General features: G+C 37.0%; 4 protein-coding genes across 8 annotated transcripts; 2 read left to right on the top strand and 2 right to left on the bottom strand.

The window, feature by feature from the left end:
• The first annotated feature begins 2,046 nt into the window (after positions 1 to 2,046).
• atp5f1e (ATP synthase F1 subunit epsilon) lies at positions 2,047 to 2,716 on the top strand. Its single transcript, XM_027147284.2, has 3 exons — positions 2,047 to 2,206; positions 2,428 to 2,552; positions 2,648 to 2,716. The coding sequence occupies exons 1-2, from the start codon at positions 2,175 to 2,177 to the stop codon at positions 2,549 to 2,551; spliced, it is 156 nt and encodes a 51-aa protein (XP_027003085.1). The 5' UTR covers positions 2,047 to 2,174; the 3' UTR covers position 2,552; positions 2,648 to 2,716.
• Positions 2,717 to 4,011: 1,295 nt separating this feature from the next.
• LOC113643182 (cytochrome c1, heme protein, mitochondrial) lies at positions 4,012 to 11,857 on the bottom strand. Of its 2 annotated transcripts, XM_027147282.2 has the most exons (7): positions 11,682 to 11,839; positions 9,649 to 9,839; positions 9,063 to 9,189; positions 7,864 to 8,021; positions 6,522 to 6,682; positions 4,828 to 4,928; positions 4,012 to 4,296 (listed from the first exon to the last, which is right to left on the bottom strand). In XM_027147282.2, exons 1-7 carry the CDS (start codon positions 11,757 to 11,759, stop codon positions 4,192 to 4,194), a joined length of 921 nt encoding a protein of 306 aa, XP_027003083.1. In that variant the 5' UTR covers positions 11,760 to 11,839; the 3' UTR covers positions 4,012 to 4,191. The 2 variants fall into 2 exon arrangements, with proteins under 2 accessions (XP_027003083.1, XP_027003084.2); XM_027147283.2 differs by lacking the exon at positions 9,649 to 9,839 and having other exon boundaries at positions 11,682 to 11,857.
• A 2,021-nt stretch (positions 11,858 to 13,878) lies between these two features.
• ergic3 (ERGIC and golgi 3) lies at positions 13,879 to 24,920 on the top strand. Of its 2 annotated transcripts, XM_027146907.2 has the most exons (14): positions 13,879 to 14,059; positions 14,389 to 14,459; positions 15,499 to 15,586; positions 15,687 to 15,806; positions 15,911 to 16,004; positions 17,180 to 17,345; positions 17,490 to 17,547; positions 21,066 to 21,080; positions 21,277 to 21,308; positions 21,427 to 21,523; positions 23,248 to 23,312; positions 24,202 to 24,338; positions 24,440 to 24,495; positions 24,572 to 24,920. In XM_027146907.2, the coding sequence occupies exons 1-14, from the start codon at positions 13,972 to 13,974 to the stop codon at positions 24,649 to 24,651; spliced, it is 1,167 nt and encodes a 388-aa protein (XP_027002708.1). In that variant the 5' UTR covers positions 13,879 to 13,971; the 3' UTR covers positions 24,652 to 24,920. The 2 variants fall into 2 exon arrangements, with proteins under 2 accessions (XP_027002708.1, XP_027002709.1); XM_027146908.2 differs by lacking the exon at positions 21,066 to 21,080.
• Positions 22,010 to 23,168, bottom strand: romo1 (reactive oxygen species modulator 1). 3 transcript variants are annotated; one of them, XM_027146911.2, is made up of 3 exons: positions 23,017 to 23,168; positions 22,480 to 22,627; positions 22,010 to 22,222 (listed from the first exon to the last, which is right to left on the bottom strand). In XM_027146911.2, exons 2-3 carry the CDS (start codon positions 22,608 to 22,610, stop codon positions 22,114 to 22,116), a joined length of 240 nt encoding a protein of 79 aa, XP_027002712.1. In that variant the 5' UTR covers positions 22,611 to 22,627; positions 23,017 to 23,168; the 3' UTR covers positions 22,010 to 22,113. The 3 variants fall into 3 exon arrangements, with proteins under 3 accessions (XP_027002712.1, XP_027002710.1, XP_027002711.1); XM_027146909.2 differs by having other exon boundaries at positions 22,999 to 23,157; XM_027146910.2 differs by having other exon boundaries at positions 22,959 to 23,119.
• Positions 24,921 to 25,123: the final 203 nt, after the last annotated feature.

The following is a 25,123-nucleotide window of genomic DNA, read 5'->3' as shown; positions in this document are numbered from 1 at the left end:
GGCTGCTTCATGTGTTTTATGGAATGGTTCATTTTGTACTTTTAGTAGTGGGTATATTGTAAATAATTACAGGAGGAAAGGGGAGGGGATTACATGGGAAAATATACATGTCAAGTCAAGAAGCTTTTATTGTCATTTCAACCACATATAGCTGTTGCAGTACACAGTGAAATGAGACAACATTTCTCCAGGATCAAGGTGCTACATAAAACAAAGACAGGGTTAAGGACATGTAAGTAGTCTTGGCCACATAAAGTGAAACTGTGCAACCTGGTGTAAACAGTGCAGGACAAAAGACAGTGCAGACACAAAGTTACAAGACGATACACAAAAGACAATAAACAGTGACCGAAACACCGCTGACCGACCAGTGTATATACTGTATGTGAATACTGAATGTTCAAACAATATTTTGTGCAGTAACATTTGAATGAACACAGTTTCTTAGCAGCAGGTCCTTGGGATAATATATAGAATTGTGCAAAAAACAGCAAATGAGTAATGAAATATTGTATAGTATGTGCGAAATGGCCGTGATATTGTACAATATGTGCAAAAACAGCAGAAAAGTGTGCAAAACAGCATGTAAACAGTTTGATGGATTGTAAGCAGAATGTAAACAGTATGATGTGTCAGTGTGTGTGTGTTGTGAGGGTCTGTGCAGTCTATACAGATGATGTGTGTGTATGTTGTGCTCAGTACAGTATACTTCAGTTATTGAGAAGTCTGATGGCTTGTGGGAAGAAACTGTTACACATACACTGTTATTTGAGACATACAGCTGTATCCAAAGGTTTTGAGAATGACACAAATATTCATTTTCACAAATTGTTACCTCAGTTTTTATGATGGCAATTTGCATATACTCCAAAATGTTATGAAGAGTGACCAAATGAATTGCAATTAATTGCTATCCTCTTTGCCATGAAAATGAACTTAATACCCAAAACATCTGTCATCGATTCTCTTATAAACAGGTGAGAGCGTTGATGAAGTCAAGGCTGGAGGTCACTCTGTCATGCTGAATAAGTTAGAATAACAGACTGGAAGCTCTAAAAGGAGGGTGCTGCTTGAGATCATTGTTCTTTTTGTTTTTTGTTAATCATGGTTACCTGCCAAGAAACATGTATGATCATCATTGCTTTGCACAAAAATGCAAGGATAATTCACACAGGCAAGGATATTGCTGCTAGTAAGATTGCACCTAAAGCAACTATTTATAGGATCATTAAGAATATCAAGGAGAGAGCTTCGATTGTTGTGAAGAAAGCCTCAGGGTTCCCGAGAAAGTCCAGCAAGGGCTCGGGGCTCCACCAGTGCAGAGCTTGCTCAGGAATGGCAGCAGGCAGGTGTGAGTGCATCCGAACACACCGTGAGGAGAAGACACTTGGAGGATGGCCTGGTGTCAAGAAGTGCAGCAAAAAGCCTCTACATTCCAGGAAAAACATCAGGGTTGGTCTGATCTTCTGCAAAAGGTACAGGGATCGGACGGCTGAGAACTGGGGTAAAATAATTTTCTATGATGAGTCCCCTTTCTGATTAAGGCATCCATAAAAAAAGGCTTGTCTGGAGAAGAACAGATGAGCGCTAGTCATGTCTCATGCCAACAATAAAGCATCATGTGTTGGGTTGCTTCTCAGCCAAGAGCGTGGGCTCACTCATAATTTTGCTTAAGAACACAGCCATGAATAAAGAATGGTACAAAAACATCTTCTGAGGGCAACTTCTCCTAACCATCCTAGAACTGTTTGGTGACAAATAATGCCTTTTTCCAGCATAATGAAGCATGTTGTCATAAAGCAAAAGTAATAACAAAGTGGCTCGGTGAACAAAATAGCAAAAATCTTGGGTCCATGACCAGGAAACTCCCCAGACATTAAGTAGACCATTGAAGTATACTTCAATACATCACAGTAACATCTGCTGTTAAGTGCAAAGCGACAAACTTTGTGAACATTTATATTTGTGTGTCTCTCTCAAAACTTTTGGCCACAGCTGTAATGACTCCAGGCCACTTGGGGCGCTAATAAGCCCACGAGTCGGCTCGTCAAAGAACGCCACAGAAGCAACAGAGAGGATAGAAAACATCGCCGCTTTAGCGTCCGTGTGTGTAGGTCGCGTCCTTGGTAAATCTCGCTTTTGGAAGGTTTACCTGATCAACTACAGCTAAAGAAATGGTTTCCTACTGGCGACAAGCTGGTATCAGGTACGTAACGGGCAGCATTTTATATCTGTTCGACTCTGCAGTGATGTTTTTGTGCTTAAAGTGTTGTACAGTTAGCAGCTGTTAGTTAGCACGCGTGCTACGTGTCTTACTCGTGTTATGTTCGAGTCCTAACTAAATGTTATGTACGCGGGACATATATTTATGTACCCAGGCGTTAACATAACCGTCTTTTGCTGTGATATTTTTATTTTTCCCCCCAGCTACATTCGGTTCTCGTCGATCTGCGCCAGTGTCGTGCGGTCAGCGCTGAAACCGCAGCTCCGAACTGAAGCGATCAAAAATGCGGAAGCTAACGTGAAGGTCACTAAAGTGAAGACGACTTAACGTGAGTGTGCAGTCTGGAATAATCCACACAATAACCGATTGATTGTAGTGTCCTGTTTGTTCATCTGTCGTTTCTTTTCTTTTCCTTCTCTGTAGGTGCAGACACTACGAGCCTCAACATGAACGTGTGATCTGTTTGATAATAAATTATGATTCGTTCTGTCATCATGACCTCCTCCTTTTTCATGTCCATCAGTGGACAACATTATACTGATGAGAGCAGCACTGCTGCTAACCCCTTAATAAGGTCTATATACTATTGAGTGTTGGGAATTACCATGACACTAGATATATTTATACAAAAATATGGTGCATTCTTCTAAATAATCCTGAATGAAATGCTGTAAAATGATTAGAATTTGCATATCAGGGACTTTTATTAAAGCTTCTTAAAAAGGTCTTACTTTTTGGGGGTTTTTTGGGTCACCGCTAAATTCCCCACATCTTTTTAACCATAGTTTTATTGAAACTAGACCTTTTTGCATGAAATACAAAGCTAGAGCATGTGCAAAATGAAGTCTATTGTTATTCACCATTAGAACCTGCAATGCAATAAGTTTTCGAATCAGATTAGTGATGGCAGCATGAGCACTAAAATAGAGCCTTTTATCTTTTCTATTATTTTTAAAATTAATTTAAGGGTTTAAATCGTCGTAGGTGTTTTGCCAGAGTATGTTATTCCAAGTGTTTGTTTCCGGACACAAGCAAAAGGTTTGAAAGAAATAAAGTTTAAAACTTCCCAAATTTTGTTATAGAAAAATAATTGGTCTCTAATTGGTTTTAGTGTCTACTCAAGATTAATCCAAATTTAAAAAGAAGCTAGCACCATGGTATAATAATTATACTGGAATTTTAAAATAGCTCACCAGAGATAGAATGGAAATTGTGTCAAATGGATTTCAGGGTCCAATAAAATTACTATACCAGCAACAGTATTTAGCAGTAAACTTGTGTTAAATTCATACTATGAAATGTGCTAAGATAATAGTAATACCTATTAAATAAAGAAGTCTGCTGGTCACAAACATGCCATTCCTACTGTATTTCTCTTGCTCTCCAGACCTGAGGTGTACATTTAAATGCCCTAGTTCTTATTTCTTCATCTGGAGCATTTAACCCCATTCACTCACCTCCTGTAGCTGATTAAAAAAATCATATCAGAATATACTAAATACTCATTGTTTCCTACTGTATATCAAACATTTCTCAACATATTAACATTGAACTTTTCAAGACATTTAGCGTGGTTTGTAAAAATGTTTCTATTTGATTGGTAGATGTAATGATTGATTCTCCCATGATCATTGCCTGTACAGAATAGGAAGTGGATTGGAGTCTCAATGTTTCTTTCATGTTGTTTTTTTTCACGGAGTAAACATAAAGCTGTGGGTAGAGATACGACTCTAATGTAAAGTATAAATAAGACAAAAATGCTAGAGTGAAAAAAAATCAAAAACAAATGTTTTGATTAGATAATTTATATTTATACAGTAAAACAAAATGCAGTTGTAGTTGGTGGCCATTTCTCAGGTAGCAAACAATGTGGAACTCTACATGACAAACCAGTACATGTTGAAAAGTCTGACAAATGTGAATCTGGATTTAGCAACTGTGACAGGAGCTGGACCCTCTGACCAGCTTTATTTGGGAGGCCTGTAGGCGATCTTTCTGCTCTTCAGCACAGACCATTTATGCCTCTTCAAGTAGTAGACAAGCGGAATAAGGACAGCTGAACCCATTAGTAACTAGAAAGAGAATGGGGGAAAAAAGAAGCATTACACAAAATCCACACCAGACACAACACATATAATCCACAATGCTATCAGCAAAGTTATGCAAGTAAGAGAAACCAGAAGCGGTTTTCATTATTTGTTATGGATAAGTGAACAAACATATATTTTCTATACAGCTGAACCTAAGAGAGATGAGCAAAAATGCTTGTGAGTAATAGGCATACAATTAAAGGATATAAATTCTTTATGCAGAATGCGACACCCAACATATGCTCTCTGTGCTGTAAAAGTCACTTCATGGCAAGAGCAATACGCTTACCATGCACGAGTGATCACATACAGTGATACAGTACAAGAAAACAGAATATTAGCTTATGTGTTTATCATACCATTCATTATTCCTCCCGTTCCAACCATAATTCAAATCACCCCAATAACCAACCAAAAAAGATACACAAGCATAAAGCTTATGTATCTGTTTGTATCAAGAACAGTACAAAAGATGAACAGCAGCAGTGTGGAAATCGTAATGCAGAACTCAACCTTTAGTCCCATGCGTTTGCGCTGGTCATGCTCCGGCTCAGCAGCCCATCTCAGGAAAGTACACACATCTTTAGCCACCTGACTCATTGTGGCTAATGTTCCTATGAAACAAGAGATCATATTGTGTGAGAAATTATAAAATTCTAGTCTTTTTCTTTCACAATAATTGGCAAATTCTATCTGTACTCTTTTTTTTAACTGTATGTGACTACAAATGTTTGAAGAAATCATTCCCCCCACCATTACACCACCACCTCCAGCCAGAACCACTGACATAAGGCTTCATTCTACCGACCATGCCACAGCCAAAGTCTGAATCATATGTATTGTTGTGCTGTCTAAGTCAGCACAATGTTGTAAATACAACTCAGGAACTCATTTCACTGTGACCCAAACTTTCCAATTAGTGAGCACAGTAATACCAAATGTCATAGCAGTTGCCAATACAGCAGCAATTTTCATCCTATGCCACCCCTTTCCCCCTACCACAACTACTTGAACATCTACTTGTGATCTAAAAATTCCTATGTATGGCTTCTAAGGAGGACAGCAATAGTGTGCTAATAGCTAAACAGTATGCTATTATGTCATGAAATGTAAGTTTAAGTACTAGATGTAATATAAGCAGTATTTTATGATGAATACCAAACTATATTGTGCAGGCTGTCGAATATTTTTCAAACTCAATGTGCCATGTCATTATGGCTCGAATATATAAATCATCTGCAATTTGCACAATTGCATAACAACGCAAATGTTGTGAAAACTGAACAGAAATTGAGGCAAATGCAGGCCCAAAAGCAAGTGCATCTCCCAACAAAACTACAAAGGCTTACACACAGCTATCACTCATGTGGTATTGCTGGGGCAATGATATATAAAAGCAGTTAGAAACAGCAGCTAATGCAAAGGTTTGGTTTCTCTATAAGGCTTTAGGCTTCTGATGGAAGGTTGAGAGTTCAAGCCATTAAACCTGCTTTTGGGATTTCTGCTCCCAATCTAGCTTTACTTTGGACTGTTTAAAAGTCTGTCCAAATATACTAATTGATTATGTTTTCGCAGAGAGGTTTAACTGCACAAGGTAACTAACTGATTGATTATTATAATAAGTAAATTAAATATAAACCTCACAGCCAGAACTACAGTTAGAGCTGTTTTTGCAGAGAATCTACACCATCTGACCAATCACACGTTCACCTGTGTCTTTTTCTAATGTAGCATGTAAGTTTCAGACAAGATTGTAACACGTGTTTGTTTACATGGATAGAAGAAATGTCAAACTACCAACAACTGGCAAACTGCATATGTCTGTTTAATCAGGGGTTCTCTCAAGTTAGTGAGTAAATTAGTGGGATAATAAACATTCTGATAAAAAAAAATCTTTGACAAACGGGTTTCCTCTTAAACTAACCAAGAACACAGAAATAAAAAAATAACCACACCATTAATGAAATCTAAAGTTCCTTATTAAGCTGGAAGGTGGACAAGACGACCTTTGACTTGTATATAAACACAATTTGCCATTGAATAAATGATTTAGTAATGTTATAGTTGATAGTTTCATAATACAAAAGTCAATGAAATTAGGAGTGTAGATTAAATAATTAGGTGTAAATTCATAAACCAGAATAACGTAAACTGGAGACAGAGAGATACTTGAGTGACACTTTTGGGAAGCTTTCATCATGACTCACCATCATCATATTCAAGCACCTCGTTATAAATAGGTGGCGCCATTCCAATTGCCTGGCCTGGGAAGAAGGGGTTGTAGTAAAGGCCCTCTCTCATAGACACACCTGCTGGTGGGTCACAGTAACCAGTTAGTAGAGAGAAAATGTAGTCTTCACCTCCATGCCTGTGTGAGAGACAAACAGAGAGACCAACAAAGAGGGAGATTTCATTTTAAATGGTTCGTCAAATGAAATGGTTCAAAGAGACCATATATAAATGTGTGCATACAGATTTTCTTTTTTCTAAAACATTTAAAAGGTCTGATATTATGTATTGAAGGATTTTGTGTCTAGTTCTTTCATGTATAATCAACGCCTGTCATTCATATGTAATCAATGTCTGATGTTCATGTAATTAAGATATAACTGTAAAGGGCGAACCAAACGGCTGAGAACATTGTGCCTGCGCCCCACCTGTAGTTAACATAATGGCTCCAGATTTTCCAGTAGGGGGTCCTAACTGTATCTGTATATTATTTGAAGACCATTTGTTACCAGGGATAAAGTCTGGTCACACAGACAGTACAGGTTAAGTTCCAGGAGACAGCTATGCTACACAAGCATCTTCAATAAACACTTCCAATGAACTTGGTCCAGCTTCCTTTTTTTTTTTTTTTAACACATTAGAAGCACTCTAGTACGTTGGCAAGCTACCCAACAACCAAATTCAAGGAAAATATATTGCATTAATTGTTTTTAAAATAACAAAACCTAATATTTTAACTGTGATGTGTAGAGTTTGTATATCTAGTATAGAACAAGCATTGGTCAGAAAAGGCTATTAAAGGAAAATATTACATAAATTACAGAATAAATAATCATATATTAAAGGAAACATAAAATGATGTGAACCATGTCTAAGGAAATTTGCTTCCCAAAAACGTAACTGATGCTTTTGATTTGACCATGTGTAAGTATGAAGGCGGATGAAGGAGCAAGCTATCCCATGTAGCATGAAATCATGTATAAAAAAAAAAAGAAACTTAGATTATTAGCTCTCTTCCTCATCTCCATTACAGTAAGACAATTTATTAATTCATTCATTATTCAAATTTAAACTAAAGTAATTTTTTGGAATGAATTTTATTTTTCATTAAAAAGTCAGAAATTTAGGATATTTTATTTATGCAAGAAGACTATAGAACTGTAGAGGTTCAAATACGACTTAAACTGCAGTGACCTTAAAGTGTTTTGATCGTGTCTAATGTACACATGCATGCGATGTAGGCTGTATTTGTCAGTTAAGACCACAGCAATGTTCTAAGAAAGCCATATTCCAGCTTCCTGCATGTCCTGAATGTGTTACCTGGCATTGACGATATAGCTGAGGTCAGGGGGCAGAGCTCCGTTGTTGGCAGCACGAGCAGCTTCAGGACTGGAGTATGGTTTCGGGAAGTAATCAGAAAGTTTGCCAGGCCGAGTGAACATTTCTCCCGCCTCATCAGGTCCATCCAAAACTTCAATCTGCAAATTATTCATACCATGATGTTAACATTGTATGGTGCTTATAAAAAAACATCCTGGATAACAGAAGGCTCTTGGCTGCAATGTACAAAGTTTTACAAAGTGAACAAACACAGTAACTTAGCAGTTATGCTAATAAGGACAAATGTTTGCATTTTTCTTATTTTTGAAAAAATAACTGAGAAAAGTTTACATCCTCATATAAATAGCACAAGTGATTATTTGTTTGTCTCTCTAGCAGGTCAATATGTTTACATTAAGTGGCTGGTAGATGGCAAAAGGTCTGTGCTCTGTTGTTCACGGAGTTGTGTAGCAGGGCTAAGCTTTTCAAATTAACAATGAATCCGATTACTCTTTATGTCATTAATAGATATCGTACGTTCTTTGCTTTTTGGCCATGAGCTGAACCAAAGTTAGTCAAAGACAGGCAGGACTACTGCACTACTGCACCCACAGGTGGACCTTCCCCAAACTGTGGGACCTTCAGGACAGTGTTACCTTTTCGGTCTTATTTTGTTTTCTCATTTTATCAGGTTCAAAACTATAGTTTTTACTGCATTTTAAAAAAGGTGTCACTACACTATACCCATTTTGTATATTATTGCTAGGAGGGGAAGTCGTGGCCTAATGGTTAGAGAGTTTGACTCCTAACCCTAAGGTTGTGGGTTCGAGTCTCAGGCCAGCAATACCACAACTGATGTGCCCTTGAGCAAGGCACCAACCCCCCCCCCCCCCCCCCCAAAAAAAAAGGGGGAAAAAAAAAGAAGCATAAATGGCTCCGGGTGTGTGTTCATGGTGTGTGTGTGTGTGTGTGTGTGTGCACTTTGGATGGGTTAAATGCAGAGAACGAATTCTGAGTATGGGTCACCATACTTAGCTGTACGTCACGTCACGTCACGTCTAATGATGCTGAATAATTTCTATGACAAATAAATCCAAATCAATATTTTCAACCAAACCAACCCTTCACTAATGTTAATTCGCATAAATACATATAAAAAATGTACTTAGAAGACATTCACCAACAATGAAGATTGTTACCTCCTCAGCTAATGCTTTTGCCTCCTCCTCTGTGTGTGAAACTCCCACCAAGTTACGGAAGGCCAGATATTCCATACTGTGGCACGCCGAACACACCTGCTTGTAAACTTGATACCCACGACGGATGCTACAAAGACAAATAAAATTGTGAGCTAAACTAAATGATCTGATTTGGGTTTGCTGATTTATGCATGTTTCAAAAGAACTTCGTAATCTGTCTGAAAAGATGTCTTTTTATATGAATGCTTCAAATCATATGAGCTACCAAACAAAATGACAAAGTGTCTGAACGACTGACTTACAAATCCTTCTGAATATAGTTTAAAAAAATCTAATTTAAATCGTATGGAACTACGTTGGTCAAACATACTAAAAAATTCCAATGCAATATTCAACTTCTATTAGATTTTCAAAATACCACCAGTACCCCTGCATTCCATTTCTGGAAACACTAAAAACTGAAAAAACAGTTTTATAATAAATCGTTTTTAGTTCTGATTTTTAAGCTAACCATAATGTGAGATCAAAATCTAAGCAGATATAAAAATCTAAGAACATGTCTTGTTTATTCTAGGGCATTTAATACCTGCTGTGGTCAAGAGCAGACACTAAACCATTATGGCTCCAGGGATAACTGGGAGGATGCAGCTCCAATTCTGAAGCACTAACGGACTGATGGAGCACCAGAGCCAGTCCTGCCCCTCCTGTAGTTAACACTCCCAGGGTGGTCAGGGCCAACTTTCTCCCCTTTGGCAAACTAGAAAAGGACATGTTGAGCTAGAAGGCACATAAAGATCAGAATCATTTATCTGAAACCTATGCAAGCAAAACAAGTGCACTTCAGTTAAGGTGGTTATAACCAATGAATAATGGCAGATTGTTTTGATGTTGATTTAAAGATAAATGGAAAGCTATGCGACAGCAGTTATCTAGCAGAAGACTATCATTATATAGCTATGGATAAAATGCAGCATAATGCAAGTTAGCATTAGACTTCTGATATGCAGTGGTCTGTACATAAGTGGTATTTTTTTTATTGGTTAGTAAGTAGTGGATAAATTAATAAATTCTTTATTGAAAATCATTTACTAATTTCTAGCAAATTAATTTCTGGCAAATAATAAAGAAACACTATCCTCTGGACTCAAAAACATGTTACACTTAGTTTATATATATATATATATATATATATATATATATATATATATATATATATATATATATATATATATAAAAAGCATATTTTGATTTCATAAAACTGGAATTAATACTAGTGGGTTTATATGTAAAAAGTAAAAATGATGTAAAGTAACAGTTGGGACTTCTTTTTGTATGTGCAATTTTAACACATTTATTATTAACATTATTAAAACAGATGTTTATATGTAGTGTTCTAATACATATGGTAACGTAAATCAGCTGTAAAAGTGTTTCAAAACCTTGGCACAAAGTCATTCATAATCAATGATCTTGTATTCTGAGGTGTTTCTCCTCAATAATTACTGAATTTATCATTATTTAATTCATTATTTTTCTATATTTTTCTATATATCATATATTTTCGATTTGTGCTTGTCTAAGTTATACGTTATTTGTAGAGTCATTCTAAATTTGTGGGGCCAAACAAACAAAAAAGTAGCAATTTGAAAAACCTGGACTGTCAACCTGCCCAGTAGTAAGTCTGTAGGGAGAGAACAGGCATGTGTCCAAATTAGTGAGAACATGGGGAATGTTTTATACTTTTTTGTTTTTTCTTTTTTCTAATGCAAGACATCTCAGAGATTGCTGTACCTTCCCTAAAATAGATTAGTATGAGGAAATAAAACTTGTACTACATCTGATCGATCATTCCGTTTCTTTGGCCAAAAGCATGCGAGATGACGACAACGACAACGATGACTGGCTTTGTCATCGGTTGCTATCAACAGGAAACTCAAAACTTATTTTGAATATGTGCTAGTAAATAAGCGCTGGAGATTGAAATCTTGCTCAATTTAGGTTAAAGCTTGGTGCTTTTTTATATCAGTTAATACCTAAAGCTTGCATTCAAAACTCAAAAAGGTCATGATGTTTAAAGAGGTGGGAGAAACTCAATCCACCAAAAGCCAAATTAAAATGACAGAGTCTCCTTTACAGATCAACTCAAGAGTACAAATGATGCCCGAGTGTCAGCTCTGATATTTGAAAAAAAAGCTGAAAAATAATCACAGCACTATAAAGGACAAAAAGATAATTTAGGTAATAAATGTAGTAAGAAGTCATACAGGTAACTGATCTACTGCAATAGAACAATACAAGGCTTTAGATCACCAGATCATCCAGATTAGGTCAGTGATAAAAGATTCCCATTGAATCCAAAACTCGAGCAATCACTAAATTTGTAACCTTTGGGATTAGATCAGATCAGATTTGATCACTTAGCACAGTGAAGAAACGCCCTTACAGTATATAAGTGCCACTGTGACCTTTAGCTCAGTCTCACAGGAACACAGCGTTTATATTCTAGCTTCTCAAAGACAAATAACACAATTAATGTACTTAGGTTAATATGTATATATGTATGTATACATATACAATTATATTTATACATACATATATACATATATATATCTAACGTACCCGAGGTACGTGCTCCGTTTTTGGTGCATGTAAGAAGGTCCTACCGCACCGGGACACGACCAATCTGAGCGCCGCCATATTCTTCCCTTTCGGATAGACTTCCGCTGGCTGCGGCTACTTCTTCTTCTTCTTCTTATATGACAAGTTCCCACTAGCAGCATTTCCGCCACCTACTGAAATGCCTTTAACTTTTTCTCACAACGTCTCGGTGTGGAGTTATATGTATGGAGTTATATGTATGGCGTTATATGGAGTTATATGTATGGAGTTATATGGAGTTATATGTATGGAGTTATATGGAGTTATATGTATGGAGTTATATGTATGGAGTTATATGTATGGAGTTATATGTATGGAGTTATATGGAGTTATATGTATGGAGTTATATGTATGGAGTTATATGGAGTAATATGTATGGAGTTATATGGAGTTATATGTATGGAGTTATATGGAGTAATATGTATGGAGTTATATGTATGGAGTTATATGGAGTTATATGTATGGAGTTATATGGAGTAATATGTATGGAGTTATATGGAGTTATATGTATGGAGTTATATGGAGTAATATGTATGGAGTTATATGGAGTTATATGTATGGAGTTATATGGAGTTATATGTATGGAGTTATATGGAGTAATATGTATGGAGTTATATGTATGGAGTTATATGGAGTTATATGTATGGAGTTATATGGAGTAATATGTATGGAGTTATATGGAGTTATATGTATGGAGTTATATGGAGTAATATGTATGGAGTTATATGGAGTTATATGTATGGAGTTATATGTATGGAGTTATATGGAGTTATATGTATGGAGTTATATGGAGTTATATGTATGGAGTTATATGGAGTTATATGTATGGAGTTATATGGAGTAATATGTATGGAGTTATATGGAGTTATATGTATGGAGTTATATGGAGTAATATGTATGGAGTTATATGGAGTTATATGTATGGAGTTATATGGAGTAATATGTATGGAGTTATATGTATGGAGTTATATGGAGTTATATGTATGGAGTTATATGGAGTAATATGTATGGAGTTATATGGAGTTATATGTATGGAGTTATATGGAGTAATATGTATGGAGTTATATGTATGGAGTAATATGGAGTAATATGTATGGAGTAATATGGAGTAATATGTATGGAGTAATATGGAGTAATATGTATGGAGTAATATGGAGTAATATGTATGGAGTAATATGGAGTAATATGTATGGAGTTATATGGAGTTATATATATGGAGTTATATGGAGTTATATGTATGGAGTTATATGGAGTTATATGTATGGAGTTATATGGAGTTATATGTATGGAGTAATATGGAGTTATATGGAGTTATATGGAGTTATATGTATGGAGTAATATGGAGTTATATGTATGGAGTAATATGGAGTTATATGGAGTTATATGTATGGAGTTATATGGAGTTATATGTATGGAGTAATATGGAGTTATATGTATGGAGTAATATGGAGTTATATGTATGGAGTTATATGGAGTTATATGTATGGAGTTATATGGAGTTATATGGAGTTATATGGAGTAATATGTATGGAGTTATATGTATGGAGTAATATGTATGGAGTTATATGTTGTTATATATATATGGAGTTATATGTATGAAGTTATATGTATGGAGTAATATGGCGTTATATGTATGGAATTATATATATGGAGTTATAGGTATGGAGCAATATGTATGGAGTTATATGTATGGAGTAATATGTATGGATTTATATGGAGTAATATGTATGGAGTTAGGAGTTATATGTATGGAGTACCTCCCTCTCTCTCTCTCTCTCTCTCTCTCTCTCTCTCTCTCTCTCTCTCTCTCTCTCTCACACACACACACACACACACACACACACACACACACTCTCTCTCTCTCTCTCTCTTTCTCTCTCTCTCTCACACACACACACACACACTCTCTTCTTTCCTTTGTCTCTCTCCTTCTCTCTGTCTCTCTCACACACACTCACTCGCTCGCTCTCTCTTTCTCTCTCTCCTTCCCTCTGTCTCTGTCTCTCTCTCTCTCTCTCTCTCTCTCTCTCTCTCACACACACACACACACACACACACACACACACACACACACACACACACACACACACACACACACACACACACACACACACACACACAATGGCGATGAATTCCAATGACAAAACAGCGCCACCTGCAGGCACCCGATTCTCCCAGAATTCGGTGTAACACCGGAAGAGAACCAGTGGAACCCGAAAAGGCGGAAACGTCACTGCAGTAGGAAAGGAAGATGGATGCATTTAATAAACTTAAACAATTTGATGCCTATCCAAAGACTCTAGAAGATTTTAGAATCAAAACGTGTGGCGGGGCAACAGGTGGGTTTGGTTAAATCTGCATAAATAAAAACTCTAAAGGCTTTAGACAGTGTAATCTTTACCAAATTGCTAGTCTGTAGCAAGCTAAGTGTACTGACAGTTTCTGTATGTTATCTAGTACAAATGTGCACAATACAGCACTAGATCGTCACAACTGTAGGTGAAAACTCGATGTAAATTTGTCCTTTCGGCAGTTTGTTGAATTACAAACGTCAAGAAGAAAAATGTAAACTTGTTTACAATTAGCATAAAACGTCAAAGGAACGTCAGCGTTTTAAATACCTGTTGGTTTGTTTATTTATTTTGTTTGTTTGTGTGACATTTGACAGTAACAATCATCAGTGGGCTTATTATGCTGATCCTGTTTGTCTCAGAGTTGCAATATTATCTTACCAAAGAGGTGAGTATAAAAATAAACTGCTGAATGAACAAACACAAACTGATGAAGTGTGTGTTTTAAAACATGTCTACATTTTTTTTATCTAAATCTTATTTTAATTTAGAATTTTTAAACGGGGGGGGGGGTGGAACAGAGAACTAAATAATGAAGTGAAGGAGCACTTTTACTGTCAAGAAGAAACTGGTTCCACAGGGGTGGAGTCTCTGTCACCTTTTAGTTTGAGGCGTGACAAGTGGGAGAACTTTATTGGCAGATCTAACTGACTTAGAAGCTCGATGCAAACAGAGACGTTCTGTGATATAAGATGAGAGCAGGATTTTAAACTGAACTTTAAAATGGATCGGTACTCAGTAAAGAGAGGACAGGACAGAGATAACGTGATCATATTTTTTAGTACCAGTCAACAGATGTGTAATTCCATTTGTGGACCGTGTGCAAGCATCTTGGTAAGAGCAGTTAGGTGGCATGTCAGAGAGAGGGCAAATGAACCATGTTTTAATGTTTGAATTTTTTTCTATTTGTAAAATCGTCCCACAGATATAAGTGGATACATGTGGAACACCATGAGAGATACAAGGATTCAGGACAGAATATATAGTGCTGGACAGAATTTTAGTTGTAACATTTCAGAAATAAAGGCCCAAACTGTACTTTACACATTCATCTATCCGGGTAACACGTTCCAGTCCTCACTGCAAAATTAGACATATAGACAGGTGCATGATTCTAATTTACTGGGTAGCAGGATTACAGCAGTTACAGGACTCTGTGTGTGTGTGTGTGTGTGTGTGTGTGTGTGTGTGTGTGTGTGTGTGTGTGTGTGTGTGTGTGTGTGTGAGGAAGACCAAAACAGACCAGAGTGTTTGCAATTTGTATCCTGCACACAATTCAGTGTGTGTAAGACAACTTTTTTGATTTTGATTAGCAAGGAAAATATTTCTCGCGTAATTGGTAACACTTTACTCTAACATACACTGTTATTTTGACAGCTAAATATAACCTAAAGGAAAGATTTGTTGGGCAAAACCTTTCATTACAGGTCCACCCTGAACTCTTTGTGGATACCTCAAGAGGAGACAAGCTAAAGATTAACATTGATTTCATATTTCCTCATATGCCATGTGCTTGTGAGTAAATAAATGTCTTTTCCACATTTTCATTAATAACCATGTCTCCCTTGATATGGTATTGCATTTTATAAGTGCTTTTTATATTCATATCCAACAGATCTGAGCATTGATGCCATGGATGTAGCAGGAGAGCAGCAGCTGGATGTGGAGCACAACCTCTTCAAGAAGAGACTGGATAAGGATGGCAAATCCGTCACTGCTGAAGCAGAGAAACATGGTTGGTATAATCCATTTGACTATTGGACATAACTGATATACTTAAGTAAAAGTGAAATGGTGAAACATGGCTCATTTGCAAACAGAATGATACTCTCTCTTTAGATTTGGGCAAAGAAGAGGGTGAGATTTTTGATCCTAGTACGCTGGATCCAGATCGTTGTGAGAGCTGCTATGGAGCAGAGACAGAAACTTTGAAGTAAGGTTTTTTCCTCTTCCTGAGCTGGGGCACGTTCTCTGTACATTGATTACTTAGTTGATCGGATTGGATTGGAAATTTGACAATAGATTTATGTGTACTTTATGGCTGTTTGAAGGTTAATTACACATTACTAAACTAGATTTGCATTTATTGAAGGAAATACAGTGCTTCAAAAGATAAAATCAGTACTTTCAAATGATAAGAGATCAGACCAAGTTGAAAAGAACAAAGGCTGAAAACAAAGTTCAGTTTCTCATTAGTGCCTTTTTTGAGTTTCAGGGCAACTAGCAACGTGGTATTTATATTTCTGTTTATGGCTATCGGTGGTTATGTGGGTATTTGATTTTGGGTTTTGGTGCAATTAGCAGGCAAAGTGATATTTATATTTGGGTTTTGGGCTATTAAAGATTACAGTAATATTTTTGTGAATTAGGGGAAATAGAAATCATGGGTATATTTATTTTGCAATTTTGGTGCAATTAGCATTAAGGATTGTATATATTTAGGTTTTGGGGGTATCCTCTTTTGCACTAGTCACAGAGACCCAAACTGCTTCTAAAAGCAACAACAGTGCTTCGTGTACTTCATGAACTGGGTTTCATTGGCCAAGCAGCTGCACACAAGCTTAAGATCACAATGCCAAGTACCAGCTGGAATGTCGTAAAGCATGCCAACACTGGTCTCTGTAGCAGTGGAAATGTGTTCTGGCATCTGGCAATCTGATGAAACTGGATTTAGCAGCTGCCCAAAGAACGCAACCTACCGGAAAACATAGTGGCAGCAATACATTCTGATTCAAGAGTGATAATAATCTGGGTCTTTACTTGATTGCCTATGGTTTTGGAATGTCCAAGAAGCACATATAGGAGTAATCTGATCAGGTCTGCATATTTCACTTTTCTTAATATTCAGTTGCATGTTTTAACTGAATATAGCAAAAGATGACTATTTACCTCCCATAAAACCTCTGGCACTTCAACACACAGAGCTGCTAAATCAGGAGGCAGAGATGGAGGGTGTGTGTGTGTGTGTGTGTGTGTGTGGTTGGGGGGGATTCAAACTCACAAATTCAAATTTCTCCACAATGGGAAGAGAATACTTTAATATTTATTATAAAGAAAATGTAATATCGTTAAAGGATCTCTAAATACTACTGGCTTACTGATTTTTAGGTGCTGTAACACGTGTGATGATGTGCGTGAGGCATACCGTCGCCGTGGCTGGGCCTTTAAGACACCTGACACCATTGAGCAGTGCAAGAGAGAGGGCTTCAGTCAGAAAATGCAAGAGCAAAAGAATGAAGGTTGCCAGGTCTATGGCTTCCTCGAGGTCAATAAGGTAGCACTCAAGCCCTAAAAGCAATGCATATTCATGACATATAATTCCATTCCAGGCATGCAATGAATACTTATACAACACACCTTTTCTAATCATAATCTTACTTGGAAGTTGCCTTAAATAAAAGTTTATTTCTTGCTTTAGGTTGCTGGTAATTTCCACTTTGCCCCTGGAAAGAGCTTTCAGCAGTCTCATGTTCATGGTGAGTACTGATGCCAGTTTATTTTCCTATCAGCCCAGATTCAGTCTTGGATTTTTGGTAGCAATTAGTTTATAAAGTAAGGTTCTCCATAACAGGTGATGTATGCATGTAATCATCAGCTCATTAGAAGACTAAAAAATACAGTATTAAGTTAGATTTTGTAGAGCATCCTTCATCCTTCATCTCTTCTTTGTTTGATGTCACAATGCATGTGCTTGTAAATTCTTCCACTGGCTCTTATTATTATCATTATTTTTTCTTCTGTTGTTTTTTTCACCTATCTTGTATCGTGAACCAAGCAAACTATTTGTTTTGTTTTTTTTAGTTCAGCTTATTTTGACAGGTGTCAAGATCAGGGGTCACATCCTCATCCAAGTGAACCATGATTTAGTTTCATTCTGGTGGGAAGAATTTTTATGAAAAGTAACTCAGTTTATAACCAACACTTCTGAATACGCTGAAGACTTTAGGGTTTGAGGTCAAATGATAAACATGAGACAGTACGATATATATAAGAATATATAGAATATCTTCATTGTTATTGCACAAGTACAATGAAACTAGGTTTTCAATTTCCTTTATAGATGCTATATAAGAAATAGAAAATAAACTATACATTTAAAACACGTACAGTACTTCCTTAGTCAGTATACGGTGTTGTCAATAATGGTGCAGTTTGGGATATAGACTATGGCTAAATATATTATTCCCTGAGAAATAAGTTTATTAACTATAGCAGCTGTCAGTGTTCTGTAGTGCAACCTTCTTGTCCAGATGAGAGGTTTAGGATGCAAATGAGCAGTAACCTGGACATGCCAGATATTCCTGTAGCTCCATTAATGTTGCTGTAGGTCTTTTGGCAGCCTACCTAGAAAGATTCTTTGTCTTTGCTTGAGCCGTCACATGCTGCCAGAAACCAAGACGAAAATCCTACAGAAACCGTTGATCTTTATTTGAATCAGAATAAATAAACTGATGACAGCTGTATGATCGTTTATTTTGACCGCGAGATTGGTTTATTCTGAACACTGGTGTGCAAACTTTTTTTTTTTTACTTAATTTTTATAGTTTCACATTGAGGGTGAAAACATTTGGACATAACTTTTCTTAGTTTTTAAAATTCCAAGGGTGTGTAGACTTTGTATATCCATCGCATTTATGCAGGTGCATATGGCTTTGTATTGTATCCAGATGAAACAAACAGATGGTGGTGTGGGCAGTGTCCCAGATCTTTTCTGAAGTTGTGTCAGCTGTAGATGTCTTTCAGGGCTGAGAGCTGTATCCCAATGATCTGTGCACTGGAGACATCCTGCTGTATAGCTTTTTCTGCTATCAGTTTCTGTGCACACAGATGCTGTATGTTAGATTATTCTATAAGTAGAAAGTCACCAGCAGCTGTTGGGGCAGCCCAGCTTTCTGCAGCATCCTCCGGAAAACAGACATTGGTGTTATTTGGCCATCTGAACTCCTGCGTCATTAAATCCCTGGGAACCTGAAGCTGGCCATGCTGTCCACTCTGTTGCATTTGATAAAGACTGTGACCTTCCTTGCTACTTAGGTTCTTTGTCTTTGAGGGACAGGTTGTTCTCTGAGCACCAGCTCACCAGTTTTTGCACTTGTTACCCTTGTCATCTGTAAACAGGTCAAATCATTTTGTTTGTGGCAAATGTAGGAACACAGTCATGTGTGAAATGGTAGTAGAGGATGTGCTCAGCAAACATCATTAAGGTATGCCAAATCTCAGAGTTAAAGTGGAGTATAGGGCCCTGTCTCACTGCCTGAGCATGATCTGTTCAGGATCCAGTTGCATTGTGATGACCCAATGCATTATTTGTGGTGTTTGGAGGTGAACTCGCTGGGATTGACAGCAGATTTATGCCACATATAACATCTTCATGTACAGTACAGACCAAAAGTTTGGACACACCTTCTCATTCAAAGAGTTTTCTTTATTTTCATGACTATGAAAATTGTAAATTCACACTGAAGGCATCAAAACTATGAATTAACACGTGGAATTATATACATACATAACAAAAAAGTGGTGTGTTTGGGGTCATTGTCCTGTTAAATAGGTGGTGTGTCCAAACTTTTGGTTTGTACTGTATGTGCACTGTTGCTCCAGGTGAGTCAGGACAGTATGAAGCACAAGAAAATGCCATCCTCTGTGGATCTGTTAGTTCTGTTACTGAACTCGTGTGAGTCTAGCGAGGATTAGCCTTGATGTGAGAGACGATTGGTTGCAGTGTTGCCATATTTAAAGGCATTAGAGCTTTTCTCGCTTTTAAAACATTTTTAATATATATAAATGTTTTTAAAATATATAACCTTTTAGTTCTTACAAAAGTTTCTGGGTTTTCTCCTCCATTGTGACTTTGTCCAGCTGTTGATGTAGAAAAATACACTGCCTGTGTATTCCTTCCTAAATCCACCTTTGTGCAGCCTAATAGTGCACACGGGTTTTGTGGATGAGGAATCTGTATGATGGTGTCAGGAAAAATGAAAGACCAGATTACCCCAGGTGTGGGCAATGGAAGGTATTAGTGTTAGGGGGCTAACAGAATGAATGAACACATCCAAGAATGTCAGCTTTTATTTTCTGATCTTTACCTCAAAGACATGTTTAACAGCTTAGAATATGGCACCTTTGTTAGTAGACCACCCAGTATTTTTAAATGAAGATGTATAGGAACAGAGAGACTTAACAGCAACTACATCAAGCCTTAAATATGTTCCCTTTGAAACCGTTGAAAACCTTTCAGGTTTTTGGTTCATTGTCTTGCTCCATGATGATGGAGATTTGCTGCATTTCTCAGACAGAATGGCACTAAATCTGATGAGCTTGTATGTTTTGGATAATGGACAGTTCCTTCCTTCAACCATGCTTTAAACTTCCAAAGTGGTGAAAAGACCTATATAATGTGTACTGTAATTTTTCAATATAAAACATCAAAGTTTTGTCAGTTTATTGCAGATTTGTGGTGGACGTAAATTTTATTCATTTATTTTTGAGGAGGGGGGTGTTACATAAATATTTGAAGATTTTCAGCCCAGTATGGAAATATTTTCCAGACAATTTTTAAACGTATTTGCCATTACGTCTTCTATTTGTGAACACAAATTGTGACATCATTCAAGTGAAAATGCAAAATCATTTATCATTTGCATTTTCTTTTACACAAAGGTACAATGTCTAACAAATTTCAAATGGACAAGCAAAGTTCATTTACAATTGCGTTTCCTATGTCTTACAACCCTGACATATCAAAATAAACAAGTGTTACTTCACTTCCTAAGCAGTGTATGGAGCTTGCCAAAATTCAGGTGGATTCGCAATTCCCTTTTGTATTTGCATTTCTGATGCCTTGATACATTTGTCCAGAAAATACTTCCATAAAACAGGACAGTTTTGCCTTTTAGTTTGCTGTTCATTGCCCTTTATAAAAAGAAATGGGTAAAATGTTAAGTGATTTATGGAGCCCAGGTATTACCATGACTCCTTTCTCTTCTTTCTGCAGTTCATGCTGTGGAAAGTAAGTAAATCTTTTACTTACACAGATTTATAGTCCCCTTAATACATTCATATATTGTATTTAAAAGTCTCTCACTGTTTTATGCTTTGCTTCCATTCCAGAATTGTGACTTTGTTGACTAATCAGAATCAAGGAGTTACTTTGCACAACCAAACAACTTATAACATGTTTGCCAAAACTTTTTTTTCCTCCTCAGTTCATGATTTGCAGAGTTATGGACTGGATAATGTAAGCCCTGATTATTGTTTTATTTATTCTACAATGTCAAATATCATATCAATATTTATTCCATTTGTGGAATAAGAATAATATTCAAGTTAATTTCATTTTTCTTAAATATCCATAGATCAACATGACCCATTTGATTAAACATCTTTCATTTGGAAAAGATTATCCTGGAATTGTCAACCCACTAGATGAAACTAATGTTGTAGCAACACAAGGTATGTAGCTCTTGTTAATAATACCAGCTTTAAAGAATTACGGATTTTACCTTTCACTACAGCTATATGTACTTTATCAGTACACAACTGTCAACTCAAGAGTCTGTCACAATTTATTTATTTAAATACCAAACTCTCAATTGGAATGTTATTTTCTATCATGCAATTCAAAATGAAGCAGGCCTAATCTTTCAATGAAAATGGAAATTTATTTTGTTTGGCAATCCAGTTGAACAGAGGTCTGCTCTAAATTGAACTTCAGAATCAGTTTACTTTATATCCAAGCTACTGGTTGTCTTGACCCTGAAATAGTCATTTACATTAATATTAGCAGGTCACTTTCAACTATTTGTGAAATTTTGATCTTAATTTGTAGTACAACGGATATATCCATGCTAGTAGGAGAAACTGATGATTGCGTCTCTCCTTCATTAAATCCCTCCGATAGCAATCACAAGAGGACAAATTCCAAAGTTCTTGCACCTGTTTATCTTAAGTGTTTTTAATTACAATTTAAATACAGAAACTCAGTTGTGTGGCATTCTGAATATATGAAAGGAATCCAGAGTAAAGTAAAGTGAACAGCAGTGTCAGCATCGAATACCCATGCCAATGGCCATGAAGGTCCCAAATGTACCCCCGCTTTGCATCATGGTCTTTCCAACTCCACTCATCAGCTCTCGACCTCTCATCCCAATTCTGTGTAGAAACAGGAGTATGTTAGTTAAATAATATAGAACCATAAAAAGTAGTCTACATGCTGTGTCGTATTGGACACAATGATGTCATCTATCTAGTTGCAGCAAGTCAGGGACACTGGGCTTATAATCCTTACATAAGGCTCCTTGTCTAAATTGGGTTATACAATTGGACCACTGTACCAGACAGACCAGGTTGGTTTTATCCTCAGTAAGCTGGGAACCATTTTATAGCCTGTAGTGAAGTAGAGAGCTCACCTGAGACAGGAGAAAGTTCCAAACATGGCACCAGCAGCCATTCCGACTGCAAAACCCATCATGAAGCCCATTTTGACTCTGTCGAAACAGTTTGGCTGTGTCTGTCCATACGGTCCTACAGCTACAGGCATCTGTGCTCTGTGGAGATCTAAAGGAGATAACACACACGTTTAGCTGCTGCTAGCTAGTAACCCAAACAATTCCTTTTTATTACCAATTAATAATAGTGTATATATCATGTATATATCGAGCGACACACATCAACATCAAGGTACTTTAATTTTAGCCGAAGACACAATAAGCGACGTTTAGATACTCTCTGTATTTCTGTTAGCTAGCTGCTTTGTAGTAAAACAGCTAATCCAGTTGTGCTCGTATGCATTCGGGTAGTTAAGTGTAACTAGGTAGCAGTTAAGCTAATGTGCAGCGATGCTAATGTGACACCTAGCTCTTGCTTTGAAACCTTTAAAAAATACGACCTTGGCGTTGCAGAATGTAGAAAGTCCAGATAGTTTATACCTTTCCCAAATAACTGACCGAGTTATTATTATTTTGTTCCCCCTCAGAATCGTTTTAAACTTGATTCGAGGCTCGTAGTTTGTAGCTGCTGCGTGTTGTCGATTTAGAACGTAACCGGAAAAAGGAAATGGAGGAAAGAGAAAAGAACCAGTTGGCCGCCCCCTACAGGCGGAGCCTAATACTGCAGCTGTGTGTGTATTTTTTATTTTTTTTTTATTCTTTTTAATTACAGCCTCCTTTATTTTCCAGCGTCAATGATGTACCAGTACTTCGTGAAAATAGTCCCAACAGTTTACGTGAAGGGAGACGGAGAGGTGAGTTTCCTACAAGTGAAAAAGCAAATTAAATTTAAATCATGAGCTAAAGTGAGAAACTTACACTGTACGTTCAAGTCATCTTGGGAAGTCGTAATTACGACGTGCTTTTACATTTAGCTCTACAAAACGAACAACAATCGATTTATTGCCCATTAAAAAGCCAGTTAAAGACTTATCACAAACTACAGACACTGTTTTCTTACTGACAAGCACCAACTCGGAAACTCCGACATCACAGAGTTCGCCACTCGTAATTCCGACTTTGTGGTGGTGTTTATGTGCTTTCAACTCGTAAATACGACATTCCTACTATGCAGGAGACTGTAGCTGTAATGCGGACAATAAAACTATTAAATCGATACGTTGTTGATATATTAGTTCTGAAATCTGCATTGGCTTGTAAATAAGAAGGATGTATGCTATAATATAAGCCCCAGATGGGATGCCAGTACAGTGGCGGGATCTTATAAGTTATATATAAGCAAATATTTTTGGGAGGTATCCCATAGAACCCACAGGAACCGACCTTGGACATGAACATTCAGAGAAACTCAACACAGACAGGAACCTGAGCTCACGATCAAACTCAGGATCATAGCGCTGTGAGGCAGCAACAACTGAAATTAATATTCCTCCCAGCAAAATCATGTATATATTTTTGTCATACAAAATATAGCAATAAAGGGGAAAATAAAGCAATTTAGGGTATAGATATGTGATTTTGCTAAAATCAAAATATTACTCAACAAAATACTAATACAGGAGGTCTTTGAATTAAAAAGGAAACTTCACAGATGTCAGTGATGTGTCCAGCTAAACAGAAAATTGTATGTACTGTACTAAACAGTGGCTTGATTCTATGCCTAAATGGTTTCTGTTAACTTAGGTGGTGAAAACAAACCAATTTTCAGTGACCAGACACGAAAAAATAGCCAATGGTCTAATTGGGGATCAGGGCTTGCCTGGTGTATTTGTGTTGTATGAGCTCTCACCCATGATGGTCAAATTCACAGAGAAACAGCGGTATGTTTTCACAGAACACACAAGCTCATATATTGTTTACATGTCATTGAAATAAGCATTTACAAGAGAGCACTCTGATTAACTGTTGTTTGTTCTCCCAGGTCATTCACTCACTTCTTAACTGGAGTGTGTGCTATTATAGGTGGTGTTTTCACAGGTACGTGACATGACTGTTTGTACCCAACATTTATGCCATAACTGCAAGTTAGATTATTCCTTTTCTCTTCTTCTAGTTGCTGGACTCATCGATTCTTTAATATACCACTCAGCAAGAGCCATACAGAAGAAGATTGAGTTGGGAAAAGCTTCATAGCTATGTCTCTGAAGCTGCTGTGAACAATTGTGTAACACCTTTATTTGTTGAAAGAGAGAATGTCAAGCTGTTTGTGTGTGTATCTGGCCACAAGGAACACTTTGTTGACAAATGGTCTTTCCACTGTACACACACTGGAACCTCACTGAACTTTTCACGTTAATGAAGAAACCAACTAACTGGCCTTCACATGTAACTGGACACCGGTGATGTTCATTATGACAATGAATAAAACAAAGAATTGTACATTAAATTGAAAAATACTTTTAGTACAGCGAGTATTTCTAGTTCAACTGGCTATTGTCCCTGAAGGCAATCCAGAGCTATTGTTTACTTCACACAGATTTAATGGTCATCTTCACACACATCTGTACATTTACGGCATTTAGCAGACACTCTTATTCAGAGTGACTTATAATTTATACACCTTAATTTATACAACTGAGGGGCCCAGCAGTGGCAGCATGGTGGG

This window comes from Tachysurus fulvidraco, chromosome 5 (assembly GCF_022655615.1).
Source record: "Tachysurus fulvidraco isolate hzauxx_2018 chromosome 5, HZAU_PFXX_2.0, whole genome shotgun sequence".
Lineage (NCBI taxonomy): Eukaryota > Metazoa > Chordata > Actinopteri > Siluriformes > Bagridae > Tachysurus > Tachysurus fulvidraco.
Note: the sequence above shows the minus strand (reverse complement) of the source record. Positions and strands in the feature narration are given on the sequence as shown.